The 17,973-nt window shown below is 38.4% G+C and overlaps 1 protein-coding gene across 7 annotated transcripts in view; it reads left to right on the top strand.

Moving 5' to 3' along the window:
* Window positions 1–17,771, top strand: part of LOC135648725 (diacylglycerol kinase 1-like) — a 32,822-nt gene extending 15,051 nt beyond the window's left edge. For 5 of the 7 annotated variants that reach the window (XM_065166639.1, XM_065166637.1, XM_065166635.1 and 2 more), the window contains 7 exons: window positions 6,442–6,490; window positions 7,485–7,567; window positions 7,825–7,892; window positions 10,011–10,085; window positions 16,835–16,922; window positions 17,023–17,139; window positions 17,286–17,771. In XM_065166639.1, the coding sequence (XP_065022711.1) occupies window positions 6,442–6,490; window positions 7,485–7,567; window positions 7,825–7,892; window positions 10,011–10,085; window positions 16,835–16,922; window positions 17,023–17,139; window positions 17,286–17,600 (795 nt within the window). In that variant the 3' untranslated portion in view covers window positions 17,601–17,771. The other 2 variants (XR_010501048.1, XM_065166634.1) reach the window with 2 other exon arrangements.
* The last annotated feature ends 202 nt before the right edge of the window (window positions 17,772–17,973 follow it).

Here is a 17,973-nt window from a genome sequence, read left to right as displayed (position 1 = left end):
TCTAACAATTCAACTGATTTTTCTATAGATATTTCAATCTATAACGAGCTGAAATACGAACCTCGAACAAGACTACCTCAAAGCCCGAAAAAGATATGTGATGCTATTTTTATCTAATTTACATTGATTTTGCTAAACTTATACTATTACTATATTTATTTGTAACTTGAAAACTCTATCCTAACTTTTTTTTTAATTTTCAGGTATTTTCGGAGGGATAAATCGGTGAAATTAAGTGTACCGAGCGGTACACCTCGGTATACCGCTCGGTACGCCGTACCGTACCGTACCGAGCCGGCGTCGAAACGCCGGTACGGTACGGTTCGGCGAACCTTGGTTATGACAACTATTATAAGTAATCAAATATTCATCTCTCTTCTTAAAGTGAATATTTATAATTATGAGATTTTATGAAGTAACAAATTCTAAAATCATACCACCCCTTCATCCCTTTAAATTCACCATATGTTTTTCCTACATGACCTTTCAATCACCAACTTTCTTCAGTTATAGTTCCTTGAATGATATCCTCTTAAGTTTTCTTTACATTCTTTTTTAGTTTAATCAGTTGGTCCAACTTGATCGGGTTAAGCACTTATAACATTCAAAAACTTTTCTCCCAAGACAAGTTTTAATTTTTAAAATCTTCAAATCTTTTCACATCAACAATAATGTTCTTCAGATCAACAATTCGTACAACATTTCCATATTTAACTATTTTGGTATACCAAATTTTAAATCAAATACTACCAATATCTCTAGAATTTTCTCCAACCTACTTGATCTTTTGTAAGAAAATAATGTTTATTCTTCTACTGATCAATGCCTATCAATTCGACTCCCATTTCTGAAATTGTTCCTATATTCAAAGTTATTGACCTAATTCTCTATTCTTGGATTAACTTCTTTACTCGCATTGGTCCAAAACAATGAGAACCCTTGCCTACTTTGCACCATATTCGGGTGCCGATGTGATAAGCCATTTTTGAGCAACCTCCTAGCTTACTGTTTGCGATTCAAGATACCTAGATGGCAGGGGTGTCTTATGTCGGTTTTTAGTGACGACGTAGCCATATATTGAAATTGGATAACATCCATGTTCATGAGATCTGATGTAGTTTTATGTTGGTTGTCAATGACCTAAAGCAACCCTTTGCCTTTTCCATCCGGGCTTGTGATCAACATTGACGATGTGAAGTTACACATTGATCAATAATTATCAATTCGACCATGGTTTGATAACATACCATCTATGTCACTACTGATTGATATTTATATACTGTTATTCTTTTTCTTTGTTACTAGAGGGTACAAGCCGATATACCCTCTAGTTTATTGGCACTGTACTAGTTTGACCCATTACCAACTTGGTATTGGTTCGAGATTTAGATCCTTGATTATGAGATCACAATTATATAACTTTTAGACAAAAATATATATTGGCTTCATAAGTGTTTGTGGGCCGAGCAATTTTGCTTTATCTGGTTCAACATTGAGCGTGCCATCTAGTGGGCTAATGTTATTAGGCATACCGGGTTGTTCGCTTATTGTTACTGAGATAGAGCTGTACAGAATGATAAGTCTACCACTCTATTATTGATGATCATCGCGCGCCCACAACACCTTGATTAACGTTACTTATGTTTGCTTGTGCTATTGTTTATCATTGTGGTTTGCTTAGTTTTTGTGTTTTTCCTTGTTTTTGTAAGCCTAGACAGATCGTAAGGTTGCACACCAATTGCTCCCGGAACAAGTGAAAACTAGGCTAAAACTTCCCCTTTTTTCATGTTGTGGCTTGATTTCTTAAGCCTATAGTGTGGTACAAAACATCAACTATTTTAGCCCCTAGAATGCTTTTGGGTGGCGAATCAAGCAAGAGTGCTTTAAGGAGGTAGCTGTCTCAAGTGGTCTCAATAGGGTCGCAAGTGCAAACTCATTCTCAAGCTGCTAGAGCTGCTCAAGAGGAGTGTCATAGTCAGAATGGTGAGTAAGAAGTTGGCAATTCTCCATGAGTGGAGGAAATGCAATCCGAAATGCTGATTATGGGAAAGCAAAAAAAGAAGAAGAAAATGTTTGCAATGAGGAAACTTGCCTCTATGTCGTTGAAACAAGCTTAGAGGAAGTCTACCAAGGCTAGTGATGACTTTTTAGGATAGAAGACTTGCAAGAGGTGGAATCTCGAGTTGACATGATGGAGTCCCAAGTCGATTGACTTATTATTCACACCAAGGAATCAATGCAGCATCTACAATAAGTAGTGGCTGATCTCACTGCAATAATTATAGGGTTCAAGAGAGCTTTACTTGTGGGCGGGGGCAATACCTATGTTGCTTCATCACAAAATTTGAAGGCATCCGAGTTGCACTGCTATGGGGTGCTAGGGATGCAAAGGAACTCAAAAAGTTTTATTCGACATGGAGTAGTACTTTCGGGCAACGAGGCTTGATTTTGAAGAGACCAACGTGTTGATCACGACCATATATTTGAATGCGGATGTCAAAATCTGGTGGCACACCCAATGGGAAGAAATCCAATACGGGCAATGTCGGGTGGACACATGGGAGGACTTGAAGCGTGAGTTTTGAACTCAGTTCTTGTCTAAGGATATTAAGTTCGTCGCCCATCGGAAGTTCAAACAACTTCGTCAAACCGGATTGTGTAGTAGTACTCGACAAGTTGCAGCTTTCGACATGGTTCAAAATTCACAATGTATTCCATGCGTGTATTTTAAAAGCCTACTATTCAAATCCGTAAGATGCTTTTAGAAATGTTAAATTTGACTACCCTCCACCTAAGTGTCTTATGAAAAGTGAGTTGAAACCATTTTAGCAGGTCTCAAGATACAGCACTGTAGTGAAGCAGATCGAGTATTTAATGAAGTGGTGAAAGATTCTCAAAAGCCAGTTGGGAGCTAGAAGATACGTTGCGACATGAAGAAAAAATCGTCAAAGCCTACTAGCCTTCGTTGATAGATTAAGTGGGGGAGAATGTCACAGATGGCCATCGCATGCTTGCAATACCTTTGTCAACATACCATTCATCGCTTATGTTTGCTTGTACAATTGTTTGACAATATGTTTTACTTAGATTCTGTGTGTTTCTCTTTGGTTTTTGTAAGCCTAGGTAGTTTGCAAGGTTGCACAGTGACCACTTATCGAACATGGGAAAACTGGGCCAAAACTGTCTTGTTTTCATATGTCCGGACATGATTTCTCAAGCCTACTATCCGGTGTAAAATGTCAGCCATCTTAGTTGTTGGAACCCTGAGTGGTACTGAGCTGGATGGGGCTTTAGAGTAGTATCGAGCCTTATTTAGATTCACAAGTTTATATGCAAAGTGTGCATAGACTTGCCCAACACCTCAATACCTGGGTGAGCGGTCATTTGTGGGCTTGTGGCTGTCTTTTTCTCTTCCAAAGTCCTTGTTTTCACCTTGCATTTCAAGTGTTTGTTGAATTGCTTGAGTGCTGTGTTTTTGAGCGAGACGTTGTGACCTCGTCTTTGAAACTAACCAACTTGTATATTATTTACAGGTCTCTTAAGACCTATGCGAGGTTACACTTAGGCTGACCTTTTATAGACGGATATCATAAAGGTGCCTCACGACTTCACAATTTTAGCTAAGTCCATGTCAATTCGATGCTAGTACTCAACTCTTATCTTATAAGGAATTCTTCTCCATGTCATTGTTTCATTTTCTCTTCCCTCTTTCTTACTACCAACCATAGTTGTTCCGCCAATGCCTTTTTTGCTGCCTCCACCATAACCAGCTCTATGCTGCCATCCACCAACCAATTGCACCGGCTTTGCATTTCTTAATTCATGGCCTTGTCAACATCTCCTTCCTCTCCACTAGCATGTGAATCTTTGCCTTCACCACCTTCCCATCCCACTTCTCTAAAATTTCCAACAGTAGTAAAGTTCCACAAATCCAAGTCAAGCTTCTCACTTTTCTCTATTTTTGACTTTTCTGAATACAACCCAATTCGATCAAAATGTTAAACAAATCACTGGGCAATCAAACAAGGAACTCTGATTCATGAGCTTGCATTACTGGACTTGATGAAGCTACAAAGAGATCATTATTGCAGGATCGATTAAATGATGATGTCTATTCTATCTGTCTCTATTTTCATAACTTTTGTCACTTATAAGCCAATTGAGCTAAATATTAAGTTCTCTCATTATGAAGTGTAGACCTGACATTTCTATTCACATAACCTCAAATATGTTTTTTGCCCATGAGAGATGAAAAGAAGCAACTAAAGCCCAAAAACGAAGTCTCGGTAAATGAATGGTGTTCCATGCTTTTCATGGGCTATATATCATCACTCAGTGATTGAAAGAGGTGCTCGAGCGCTCGCCTAGGCGCTCGGGCGAGGCGAGGCGAGGCTCGAGCGCCTCGCTAATGTCCCAGGCGGTGTGCTTCAAACAGGCGCTGCCTGGGCGCTCGCCCGAGCCCAGGCGCTGGGTGCTTCGGGCGAGTGCTTGGGTAAACCAAGTGACTGAACCAGGATTTTAGGTCCGGTTCGATCCTGGTTCGGTTGTTAGTTGGTTCAATCGAACCAACTAAATCGATATAACCCTTACCCAACCTTAACCCTTACCCAACCCTAACCTGTTGCCGCTGTCGCTCCCGATCTCGTTGCTCGTCGCTCCTGCTCCCGCTGCTGCTGCTCGTCGCTGTCGCTGCTCGCGCCTCCCGCTGCTCGCGCCTCCAGCGAGCCCTCCAGCTGCTCGCGCCTCCCGCGAGCCTTCCCACTGCTCGCGACTCCCGCGAGCCCTCCCGCTGCTCGCGCCTCCCGCGAGCCCTCCCGTTGCTCGCGCCTCCCGCGAGCCCTCCTGCGAGCCTTCCCGCTGCTCGCGACTCCCGCGAGCCCTCCCGCTGCTCGCGCCTCCCGCTCCCTTTCCCTTTCCCGCTACCGCTCGCCACTGCTTCCTCGTTTCTCCGTCAGGCTCAGTATACAGTATACTCTTAATATTAAGTTTATTTGAATTTTGAAATGATTAATTTTCAATACTGTTAATAGATTAATAATATATTATTTTGATTTTAATGTTGTTAATTTTTATTTTGATGTAAAATTTTATTGTTTTGAATTTTGAAACTTTTTGTTAATGTGACATTGTGATTTTGTATCTTAGATTTTCTTAATTTAATAGCATATTTTTATTTAAAATTTTAAATAATTATATTTATTAATTATATTATATATTTTTATATTTTAGCGCCTCGCTTCGCTCGGGCGAGCGCCTGGGCGAGCGCCTAGCGCCTCGTGCGTTTTTGGACTTTGGCGCCTTTTGACGCCTAGCGCTTTTTAAATCACTGGTATCACTTATTCATTATATACAGTAAAGATAAACATCAAAACTAGTGATAAAGGTTTGAAACTTTTGTAAAAGCTAAAGCCATAAACATAGATTATCATTGCAAATTCAATTAAAAACAATGTTAGCTTCAATCATAGAGTATAAAGCTCATGCTAAGGTGATGTTTTCCTCCATTCTTTGTACATTTTCAGTAATATCTGCTTTTTTTGTTTTTGTAGATTTGATGTGAGAGATAAATTTTATCTAGGTATAAGAAGGAATCACCTCATTCACGAAAGAATAGTAAGAAAGGTTGGACAAATTTACCAAAACTAAAATGTTTTTCCAGAGCATGAGAATAATAAAGATGATATTTGAGTTCCTTAGATTAGCTGCAGCCCTCCAAATATCTTATTTTGGTGTTTAAATCATCACCCTCATATCAACTTAAAATAATGCAGAATTTTTGGTGCCACAGGGTTGAAAACTCGGCTTTAGAACTCCATTTTTACTCTAGTTGGCCAAATCACTCTTTTGTCACATGAGAAACAGTGGTTTTGCTCAAAACTTTTCAGTTTAAGTCAGCACTGGAAAAACTGGTAGAAACTGAGTTCCAGACCAACCATTTCCATGGACAAATCTGCTTGTTCTCAATTGACTCACAGATGTACTTTATTAGTCCAGATATATCCTTTTATCTGTCATCTATTTTCTTCGCTTCAGTGGAGGGACTGTTAAGGCTTACAAGGCATGAAAAGCCGATACAAAAATTCACATTACATCTAGGTGGTATATCAACATGAGTGTAGAAGTAGTTGAAGTTTGTACTGATGTGATACTACAAATAGGAGATCAAGAGACATTTTGCTTAAGCAACATATATTTCTAAGAAATAATATTTTTCCTTCTGATCAGAACTCAGAAGGTCAATTACTTATCTTGATTATGGACTAAGGTTCTCTTTGAGCTGCCTAAAATAGTTCAGAATAAACGGAATTCCAAGATTATTCAAATCATTCGGCAGCATTTATATTTATAACTGGCAGTCCTGAATATCATGTTCCCAGAAATGACATATGCTACTTAACTACTACTATATGCATGCATAACTTGTCCATATCAATCTTCCAGGAACGGCATCAAACATTTCGTGGGGGATTTTGGAACTACTTCAGTATTGGTAAGAGTTCCTGAATTCCTAAAGATTAAATTGCAGATTATTTCTGACTGTAATTTTGTTTGAGGACTTCAAAGAAAATTGCATTTGTTAAAGGAATGTTAAGGGCTCAACTAATGTATCATAGATATGCTACTAAATCATATACATGAAAATTTAAATTGAACAAATAGTTATGGTGACATTATAACAGTTTCTTTTCATTATTCTACTTTTGTATTGATTGATTTATTCATATCACTATGCTTGATATATTGGTCATATATGCCAAAAGCCTGGTATTCTTGTCTAGATCCTCGTAGTACATGATTGTAACCATATCTTTACATTTTAGCATGGATGGGAATTTTAGGAAATTTATTTCATGTTATTTTCATTCAAAGAAAGTTTATGTTAAATTCCCATATGCATGGGGATGTAACTTTTGCATGCAAGCTATGTAATTTAACTATTGATGAATTAACATTGTTAGGATGAGATTTCTTAGTACAAAACTGAATAAATGTACTTAGATAAATCATTTGTATGCAGAAAACAAGAACTTGTACAAGTGTTGTTTGTCTGTATGATCCTTTTAGTAGGCTACTTTCCTTTTATTTGTGAAAAATTCTTTCTAAACTTGAGATGGAAACTTGTATTATGGAACATGCTGGGCTGTTTCTTCGAATGTTTTCTTTGCTGCTATTGCAATAGTCATGAATTTTGAATACCAGTTTGTATCAACTTGTGCACAGTGTAGCTGCTTTAGTGACATAGACTGACATTCTAAACATGTGTGTGGTATACTGAGGTATATGATATCATATTGATACCCCATACCAATTAGCTTGCTGGCAGGCTGGTACTTGGTACAGTTTGGTATATATAGTCTTGTTGGTTGTCAAGTTTTCCTTCAATTTTAAGTGGAAAATTAACTTGAACATTTTGGCTGGTAATTTTCTGGTTTCACAAGTCTGTACTTATGTGCCATTGGTTATGTCAAATGCATGTTTTACAGGAATGGATGCCCAAGTATCATATGCATTTCACCATAAGAGGAAGAAGCATCCTGAAAAGTTTAAGAACCAGTTAGCTAATCAGGTGCTCGTCGATTATTGCTGCTCATATCACCATTCCTATCCTTCATCTGTGTTTACTGTTTGCACTGATTGATTGTAAATCTAAAAATGGAAGTAATTGTTGTTGGTCACATTGGTTCCAGTGCACCCAACTTTGATGGATGTAATTAACAAAAGCACATGTTCCTGCAAAGGATGCCCCATGTATATTAAGCTTATCATCTTTGTTTCTGTCCTCAAATACCTTACTAAAGTTTCACCATTGCATTGGTGTTCCAGAGAACCTATTTAAAGCTTGGATGTACCCAGGGATGGTTTTGTACATCTCTTTTTCAGCCTACTTCAAGGTAACTTTGTGGCAATCTTTTAACAGATTCCCTAGATTTTGATAGCTTGAATAACAGTTGTTGTAATGATCATAACCATTCTCTTATGCTATCTGTTATAGTAAACTTAGCGATACACATGGTAAAAGTTTAATAATGTGAAGATTTATGCTTCTTTGTCTGGGAAAATGATTTATATAACCATACATATTGAATTGCACAATCTGGACAAGTTCTTTTTAGTTTGTGGCTGGCTATACATTATAATCATACATAAAATCTATTGTACTAGTCAAGATACATTATAAAACCTAAAGCAAGTCTTCGAATATCAACTGTATTGATTGGTATGAATTAGTATTTACTGGTCTGGCCAAGGATTAGTTTTGAAACATATTGATCATATCAGTATAATGCCATTTATTTTTTTATTATTTTATTCAATGATACTGAGCTATGTAGGTGATGTATACTGCCAACATACGGTAGTCCACTGAGTTACCAGAATCAGTACAGATCAAGACTTAAATCTTTGGCCAAAAGTCTTCTATAGTTCCAACTTTCAATACTGGATTAACATTAGGCACGCCATCTTGATCATGTGCACAATATGCAGAATTTCCACTTGTTTTAGATCATATAGAAGTCTTAGAATGTTGCTCTATATAATTTGTTCAAGTGACTGACACATTACAAAAACCAGTAACTAAATGTCAATCCATTGTAGAAGCTTTTTATATGGAAGTGGCAGCCATTTTAACTTAGTTGACTTGACATGATATAGTACCACTGAAAGAAATGAGTGTTTGTTAGACCAAATGAATATTGTGACAAGGCAAGTGACACTTGTGTAATTTGGATTTCCAATGAAGGACGGAAACATGTTGAAGATGACTATCAGTTCATTCAACAAAGGGGTTGAATAAGGTGAGAGAAATTGGCATGACAGATACGAAAGGATGAGGTCTACACATTGGTGCATTATGGTTTTCGGAAAAGCAAAAGCTAAAAGTTACTATTATAAAGGAGGTGAAGACCTCTTTACAGCATTAATGATATCATCTTGACTCAGATATTCACTTGCTTTTTCATGCTTTTTTTGTTCTTTGATATGGAACTGCTGTGATATAATTTTCCAGTCAAATCTCTAGCATCCTTGTTAGTCCATGACAGATAGCTTAATATTCTTCTTAAATCTATATGTAGGATTAATGTGATGTTATATTGTGTTGGTAGAATGAGGTGAACTACCTCAGGATGTTATTGCACATGTAAGCCACTTGCAGACCTAGCTTAATAACCTAATCAGGGCAGGCCTAACCATGCCGCGCTGGAATTATTGATAGATCATGTTTTCCTTGGATCCTAATATATGTCAAATATCACATTCAACTAGTTCCATACTTGGTTACTAAGAAAAGCATGATATCATATTTATGAACAGTCCCTGCTATCAATATTAACTTGTATTTATGGCTACATCCACTCTATATCTTGTTGGATTAGTAGGTTACTCAAATTATGACATATGGTATGAGAGCAACTCTATGGAACTCTACTTGGGGAATGATACACGTTTCCTAATGCAGTCTAATATGGTGTAAGGTCAGGTTGGTCCAATTGATCTCCATTCAAACTCTAAAGGAGACCTTGAATTGGAAGGGTGAGATTAGGATATCTTGGTAACCTATAGCATGAACTGAGAAATGCATGATCTACTAATAACTTGGTTTCATTTCTTTCTTAACTGCCCCTCTTTTGTCTCAGCTCTTTGCATTCGTTATTTGGTATTTTGTTTTAAAATTTTGTTACTTTTTTCCAATATAATGAAATGAATGGGAAGTATTTCTGTTTTTTAAAGGAAAAAGAAGGGTTAGTAGGTCACTGGGGCTGTGACATGTATAATATAATTTCACAAACAACCTCATCAACCAAATCTAGACTGTTGTTTGGTGTTAATGAGTAAGATGCACAAGATTAATGAGAAACGTTTACTTAAAGGCTTCGTTTTATTGGCTGAATTGTGATTGTTCATTAAAAATGTGTGTTCTTTTTCCTGAGAAATTGGATTAACTATGATTAGCGTGTGTTATTTTCTGTTGGACATAGTTTCTTAGAATATTTTTTGTTCAAATACAGGAACATAGCTTGTCTTGCAAAGGTCAAGATCATGAAAAAGACTGGCCATTGGGAAAAGCTTCATATTCCTAACAGGTGAAATTTTAGCTGCTTTTCAATTGAAGCATTGCAATTGCCTTCATTGAGTGCAGCAGTACATTACTCCCTACCAATGACTAAAAGAATGACTTAAAATATCTATCTATTTAGTCATGGTAGTAGAGCATTTCTTATTTTTCTGATATTGGGATGCTTGGCTATGATTAAATTGTTTTATATTACTCTGCAGTCTGCATGATTGTTTGTGATCCTTTAATGGCTTAGTCCTTTTATGTTTTTTTTCCAATTATCAAAGATCGAGTTATACAATTCAGGAGTCTGTTATTTATTTATCATGATTTTTGTTTCTTCAGGCCTTCTGTTTTTCAATTGCCTCCCATATTTAACATTTGTATTTAGTCCAACAAGCACAAGATAAGGTTCTTTTCTTCCTTTTTTTTCCTCAATACTAAGATGTGACTTAATTCATGAAGCACCTTCTCTCTCTCTCTCTCTCTCTCTCTCTCTCTTTTATATATATATATATAAAACTGTGTTCAGCTTCATCTCTGTTAGGACTCTAACTAGGAGAGTCCTAATTGAGAGGGACATTCATGTAAAACCTACCTAAGCCGACCCCTATTAAAGAGGTGAAGTGGCCGGCTAGGGTTAGGAGGTTATTTCTTAGAGAAGAATAAGGAGTTGTAAAGGAATAGGAGTCTTGAGTAGGAGTCTTATTAGGAGTTGGTTAGAAGTAGGAGTCTTGAGTAGGAGTCCTATTAGGAGTTGGTTAGAAGTAGGAGTCTTAAGTAAGAGTCCTATTAGGAGTTAGGGTTTAGAAGCCCTATAAATAATCATGTATTCCACCTCTTTTCATAAGCAATAGATGAATCTTTTCTGCAGCCTTTGAGTAGCAACTTAGAGGGAGGAACCCCTATAGAGTTGCAAGGAGGCCGATCCCCTAAAAAGATCAACCCCAAGTTTAGAATCTGCAAGGGTTCTAACACCTGGTATCAGAGCAGCGTTCTTGGCATCTCGCTGCCCTTCCACTGCCATCCATCAACCCTCCACAACCGCCCAAAGCAATTCCCACAATTGCTTAAAAGATCGTCGCCAAATTCTACCGTCATCTCCACCACTGCAGATCATCCTTTGATCTCCTCGTGAATTGTAACAGGTTCTGGTTTCCTACCTTACTGCTGCTGCAATTTAGTTATCCTTATTCGAAAATCCAAAAAAAAAAACTGTTCCTATATTGCTGCATAAACCTTTCGTCACAAAGTTTTCATCTCTACGACGAAAGATATATTGTAGAATTCCAACCGCATAGCACCATCTGTTTGATCTTGCTACTGTGCTTTTTTTATCCAAATTTCTATGAAATTTTTATGACATCTTTGACACTTTCTAACAGCAGATTTTCCTTTAGTTTTTTCAAAAAATTCTCAAAATAAACCATTGATCTTTTACGTCTAATCTGCTATACTTGAAAATCTGCACTGTAAAATTTCAACCGCATAGCACTATTTGTTTGATCTTGATACTATATTGTTTCTATCCAAATCTCTACGAAATTTTTATGATAGCTTTGACACTTCCTAACAGTGGATTTCCCTTTGGTTTCATCAAAAAATTCTCAATATAAACCACTGATCTTTTACGTCCAATCTGCTATACTTAAAAATCTGTGCTGCAGAAAATTTCAGCGGCATATTATTGCCTTAACCCATCTATTTGCAATCTTTTTTTGAATGAAATTTCTTATACACTTCATAGATCATCTTGGCTTCCATCTAAGATTGATATATTAAGGAATTCATCTCTAAAAATGATTTTGTGTTGCTGCAAATTTTCATCATAACCCGCTGAAATTTTTCGACGACAATTCTGCTATCGCAACTTGCACCAATTTTCTTGCTGTTATACTGCCGAAATTCTCTTGATTAAATTAGACATCCTTGCTGTTATATAATCTGTGATTTTGCTATCAATTCTCTCCTCAATTCTCTTAAGTTTTTGGTAGAAATTACATCGAGAAACCATTGTTTCTTCGACGACAATTCTACTCTTACAAGACAGCACATACTTGCTGCAACTTCCACTGATTTCTATCAAACCTTTGCTGCCATCTACCACAGATCCAAAACTTTCATTAACAGCCCTAAAACTCCGCTAAACCACACCCTCAAACTGCACCCAAAACTGCCACAAAACAAGTCTAAATCGTAGCCTACATCCACCGATCCACCAACCCTTTCGACCATCACTTCTCTCAACCTATACATGCCTTTAACCTAACAACAAAAGAGAGATCTTAACATCATAGATTTGGAGGCATATACTATGGCATCTAAGGAGGCAATCAATGCTAAATTCGAAGCTTTGGAGGCGCGAATGGAGGATAAGATTCGGACGCTCTTTACCGAACTCAGATTGGGCCGACCACTAAGCCCGAAGAAATCACATCAAGAAGAGAGCTTTGCCCAATCACACCAAGCCCAAAGATATGACTTCCAAGAGAGGGGAAGCTCTATGACCAACCCCAACTATCCATGCATGAGAGTAGATTTCCCTAGATGGGAAGAAGGAGACCCGATTGGTTGGATCTCGTGCGCGGAGCGATATTTTCGGTACTATAAAACCGCGGATGCATCTTTGGTGAAAATTGTAGCTATACATCTTGAAGGGGATGCTATACTGGTTTGACTGGTTTGAACATACTTATGGAGTCCTTTCATGGCGACAATTCAAAGAAGGACTGCTGATCCGCTTCAAATCAACCGATTACGAGAATATTGACGGACAACTAGCAAAGATCCGACAAACCTCTACCATTCAGGAGTACCAAACCAGGTTTGAAAGGTTATCTAATCAAACTCATGATTGGTCTCAAAAACAACTATTGAGGACCTTCATCGAGGGCTTGAAGCCGGAGATCCGAGGAGAAGTTAAAGCGCGACAACCATATACGCTTATGGCAGCCATCTCTTTCGCACGACATCAAGAGGAGCAATTGAATCATGAAGCTCGGAGGACTAGGGTCGCTCCTCAACCAGTAATATTGAAGCCCTCAGCCCCCCCTACTGTCGACCAAGTCCCTACACCAAAGAGGTTAACAAGAGAAGAGCTTCGGGAGCGATATGCGAAGGGGTTATGTTGGCATTGTGACGAGCCGTGGAGCCGTGAGCATCGTTGTAGTAAAAGGAGACTTCTTATGATTGAACCAATAGAAGAAGAGGTCATTGAATATCCAGAAAAGAGCCTTGAATATGAAGAAGAAGATGTAGAAGAAGAGCCACAATCGACCGAAGTTACGGTACATACACTAGCCGGCTACTCAAACCCGCAAATGATGAAAGTTGGAGGCCTTCTCAAACAACAACCGATCACTGTTCTCATCAACACGGGCAACACTAATAACTTCCTAAACAGTAAGGTTGCTGTCCATATGAAATTACCTATTGAGAATTGCAGCAGGTTTGTCGTTAAGGTCGCCAACGGACGGATTTTGAAGTGTGATAATAGGTGCCCGCAGGTGAAACTGTTGCTGCAGGACCAAGAGATAATTGCAGATTTCTTTCTCCTCCCTCTTGATGATCATGAGGCCATAATCAGAATTAAATGGTTGATGACATTAGGTGATATTTCTTGGAATTTTATGCAACTAATTATAAAATTTTACAGTAAGGAGAAACAAGTGATACTGCACGGGAAACGTGAGGGCGACGTAACGATGATTTGCGCACAACAAATGGAGAAGGTTTTGCATAAAGCATGTAAGGGCTTTTTGGTACAACTTGAGCAGCAAATTAAAGGAGAGCCAATAGAATTTGAAGATCCAAACCTATTTCCTTTGCTTGCTGAATTTTCAGATATATTTGACGAGCCGCACAACCTACCTCTTACTCGTCGGCATGATCATTGTATAATGATTTTTCCAGTCAAATCTCCAGCAAATACTCAGCCATATCGGTATCCACATCTCCAGAAGGATGAAATAGAAAGGATTGTAAAAGAGATGCTGGAAACAGGAGTTATTCGGCCAAGTTGCAACCTCTACTCTTCACCGGTGCTACTTGTACGCAAGAAGGACGGAACATGGCGAATATGCGTTGATTACCGAGCTCTCAATGGCATAACCATCAAGGATAAATACCCTATTCTAGTAGTAGATGAATTGCTAGATGAAAGGGAGCACAAATCTTCACAAAGCTGGACCTTCAATCCGGGTATTATCAAATACGAATGTATGAAGAAGTCATACCGAAAACCGCCTTTCGAACACACAACGGCCACTACGAATTTTTACTTTCTTCAACAAAAGGTGAAATATCTTGGGCATATCATATCAGAGGAAGGTGTGACGGTGGACCCCTTCAAAATTGAAGCAATGCAAAACTGGCCTACCCCGAGGAACATAAAATTGCTACATGGCTTTCTGGGTTTAACAGGCTACTACCGTAAGTTCGTGAAAAACTATGGAAAGATAAGTGCACTACTTACTTCCTTACTAGAAAAAGATATCTCCCAATGGTCGGACAGAGCCTTCATTGCCTTTGACAAACTTAAGGCAGCCATAACGACGACGCCGGTGCTAGCGCTACCAGATTTCAATCGACCCTTCATCATTAAGGTCGATGCATCTGGAGACAGAATGGGAGACGTTCTCATGCAAGATGGTCGACCACTCATATACATTAGCAAGACATTGTCTCCCCCCGATCAAAACATGTTAACATATGATAAGGAGATGCTCGCCATTGTGCGTGCAGCAACGAGGTGGAGACCCTACTTGATTGGCCGACGATTTCAAATTAAAACCGACCATAAAAGCCTCAAGTACTTTTTGGAGCGAAAGATATCATCCCCTGAGTAGCAAAAATGAGTAACAAAACTTCTTGGATTTGATTATGAAATAACTTACAAAAAGGGGAAAGAGAATGTTCTTGCAGATGCGCTTTCGCAGCTACCCGAGCAAGTTGAAGTTTCGGCCGTTTCACTTCCGATGGAATGGTAGGAAAATTCAGAGACTAGTAAGATTATAAAAAAATTGGAGGAAGCACCAAGCCCCATGGCTCATTACAATTGGGACTCAAAAGAATTACACTATAAGGGACGCATTGTGCTTATGATAAATTCTACTTTCATTTTCACGAGTAGATTTTGGACAAAGTTATTCCATATGCAGGGTACTAAATTGAAAAGGAGTATGGCATATCACCCACAAACCGACGGCCAGACGGAAGTTGTAAATAGGTGCTTGGAGACAACCCAAAGCCACCCACCAAATATGACTACCCAAGGAGAACTTCAGACTCAGCCAAGTGCCATTATCGATCGACGGATCGTGACTCGACGACGACGATCCACTACTGAATTGCTAATACAGTGGGCAAACCTACTAACAGAAGATGCCACTTGGGAGAACTATGATGATTTGAAGATCAAATTCCCAAAATTCATGAATCGTCAGCCTTGAGGACAAGGCTGATTTGAAGAGGGCGGGTTTGTTAGGACTCTAGCTAGGAGAGTCCTAATTGAGAGGGACATTCATGTAAAACCTACCTAAGCCGACCCCTATTAAAGAGGTGAAGTGGCCGGCTAGGGTTAGGAGGTTATTTCTTAGAGAAGAATAAGGAGTTGTAAAGGAATAGGAGTCTTGAGTAGGAGTCCTATTAGGAGTTGGTTAGAAGTAGGAGTCTTGAGTAGGAGTCCTATTAGGAGTTGGTTAGAAGTAGGAGTCTTAAGTAAGAGTCCTATTAGGAGTTAGGGTTTAGAAGCCCTATAAATAGTCATGTATTCCACCTCTTTTCATAAGCAATAGATGAATCTTTTCTGCAGTCTTTGAGCAGCAACTTGGAGGGAGGAACCCCTATAGAGTTCCAAGGAGGCCGATCCCCTAAAGAGATCAACCCCAATTTTAGAATCTGCAAGGGTTCTAACAATCTCATTACTAAATTCATCATGTGTTCAAAAACAAATAGTTTTTCTTCCAATGTTTTTCCAAATCATAGATAAACTAAAATTAGACTCTTGAATTCTGATAAGTGATGGACTTACAATTAGTTGACTAAAGTATCTGGTAATGGAACATGAAAGTGGTTTTAGAAGTCTGGGCACTTTTGAATTTAAAGAAATTTGGTTACATTTGCCTCCATTATTTCCCTCAATCCTTCTGTCTGACCTGCATCTATTAGGTCTGCTACATTTCTTTACCCTCATGCATCTTGTCTAGTCTCTTAATTGGGCCTAACAAGAATCTTCATTGACATGCTTGTATTTTGATCTTTAGTGTCCACCTCTTTGCATCTTTAGTTCTTCTCATGAAATCATTCATTTCAGTTGTTGGCTGCCCAGGTAATTTTATAATTTGTTTCCATTTACCTTGTGTGTGATTCTTTGAAAATAGAACTGACATTAGACTATGAAGTTTCAAATATTGAGTACATAAATTTTGATGACAATCATTTCAAAAACTGTCATGTAAAGTGGTCTTTCTAGAAGATGCTTCGATGAGTACTCTGATGGCAAACAACTTGAGCATTTCTGCTATTAATCACACACGGTGTAACTGTAAATAAATTTCTCTACACAATGATAAATGTATTTCTTGGTGATGAATACATAACCATTTAGGAGAGGAGAATTGCTTCTGAAATTTCCTGGGATGAGACCCACATATCAGGTTTGTGAGACGAATTTTTACCTTGAAATATTCAGGGTTGACTCACCTCTCCTAGAAAGTTTTTCCATTTGAATTCTGAAGGATATTGGTGGGTCACTTCTAATTACAGTTCAATATGCAGCATCAGGTCGATTGTTTGTCTGAACTTGCCCAGCTTTTCTGGTGGATTGAATCCTTGGGGAACACCAGATAAGAAGAAACAGCGAGACGTCGGTTTTTCCTCTTGTAAAGTGTTATACATTGATTTTTCAATTGGGGAAAGAATGTTTGGAACATTTCTTTTTAGTTCTAAATTATCATATCCTACAGCGGGATTTGACTCCACCATTTGTTGATGACGGCCTATTAGAGGTAGTGGGTTTCAAGGATGGTTGGCATGGACTTCTTCTGCTTGCTCCTGGAGGGCACGGGACTCGTCTTGCACAGGTATCTGGTTCACAACAGCTTATATCAGAACAGCTTTTCATCAAATCAACATCATGCCTGAGGATAATATCAGCATGCCATATACGATGATCACTTCAATATTTTTCTTGTGATCTACATTAATAATGTACTCTTTCTACGTCTAGGCTCGTGGTATTCAGTTCAAGTTTCGCAAGGGTGCTGGTGATCATGCATACATGAGAATTGATGGAGAACCTTGGGAGCAGCCTTTGCCACAAGACAAGGACGAGGTTGTGGTAGAGATCTCCCAACTGGGTCAAGTCAGTATACTTGCAACAGATAATTGCATAGCTAAAAGTGTTTATGATGTCTCAACACAACCTGATGAAGACTCGACCAGTGAAGATTCTGACAACAGCTACTCTGAGGAGAGGAAGAATTTCGGAGCAGCAGATGCATTCAGATATTATGATGATATTGATCGTACTTGTATTAGTTAGTCCGTACTTGGCCTTTTGATGTAACCAGTTGTGGTTTACAACCTTTCACCAGCCGCAGTATTTTGACCAGGACACCGTTGGTGGATAAGCAGTTCTTTTTCTCTGTATATATGTGTAATATGTATCTTACCAAAGGATTTTCTTATAAAGAAAGATTATTAACGAGCTCAATGCAGATTTGCAGTTGTCTTGGTTTACTTTACAACACCTCAAGGTAAGGTAGGTAGAGGGGATAGCTAAGTTGGAAGAGTGGCATACTGAAAGAACTGAAGGTTGTGTTCAATCTAAGCTCACAGCATGTATATATTTTCTATTAATTCTATGCAAAAATTGCATGCTAAAAAATTAATATTAAAACATTGGTCATTTTATT

Source organism: Musa acuminata, chromosome BXJ3-9 (assembly GCF_036884655.1).
Source record: "Musa acuminata AAA Group cultivar baxijiao chromosome BXJ3-9, Cavendish_Baxijiao_AAA, whole genome shotgun sequence".
In the NCBI taxonomy this organism is placed as follows: Eukaryota; Viridiplantae; Streptophyta; class Magnoliopsida; order Zingiberales; family Musaceae; genus Musa; species Musa acuminata.
Note: the sequence above shows the minus strand (reverse complement) of the source record. Positions and strands in the feature narration are given on the sequence as shown.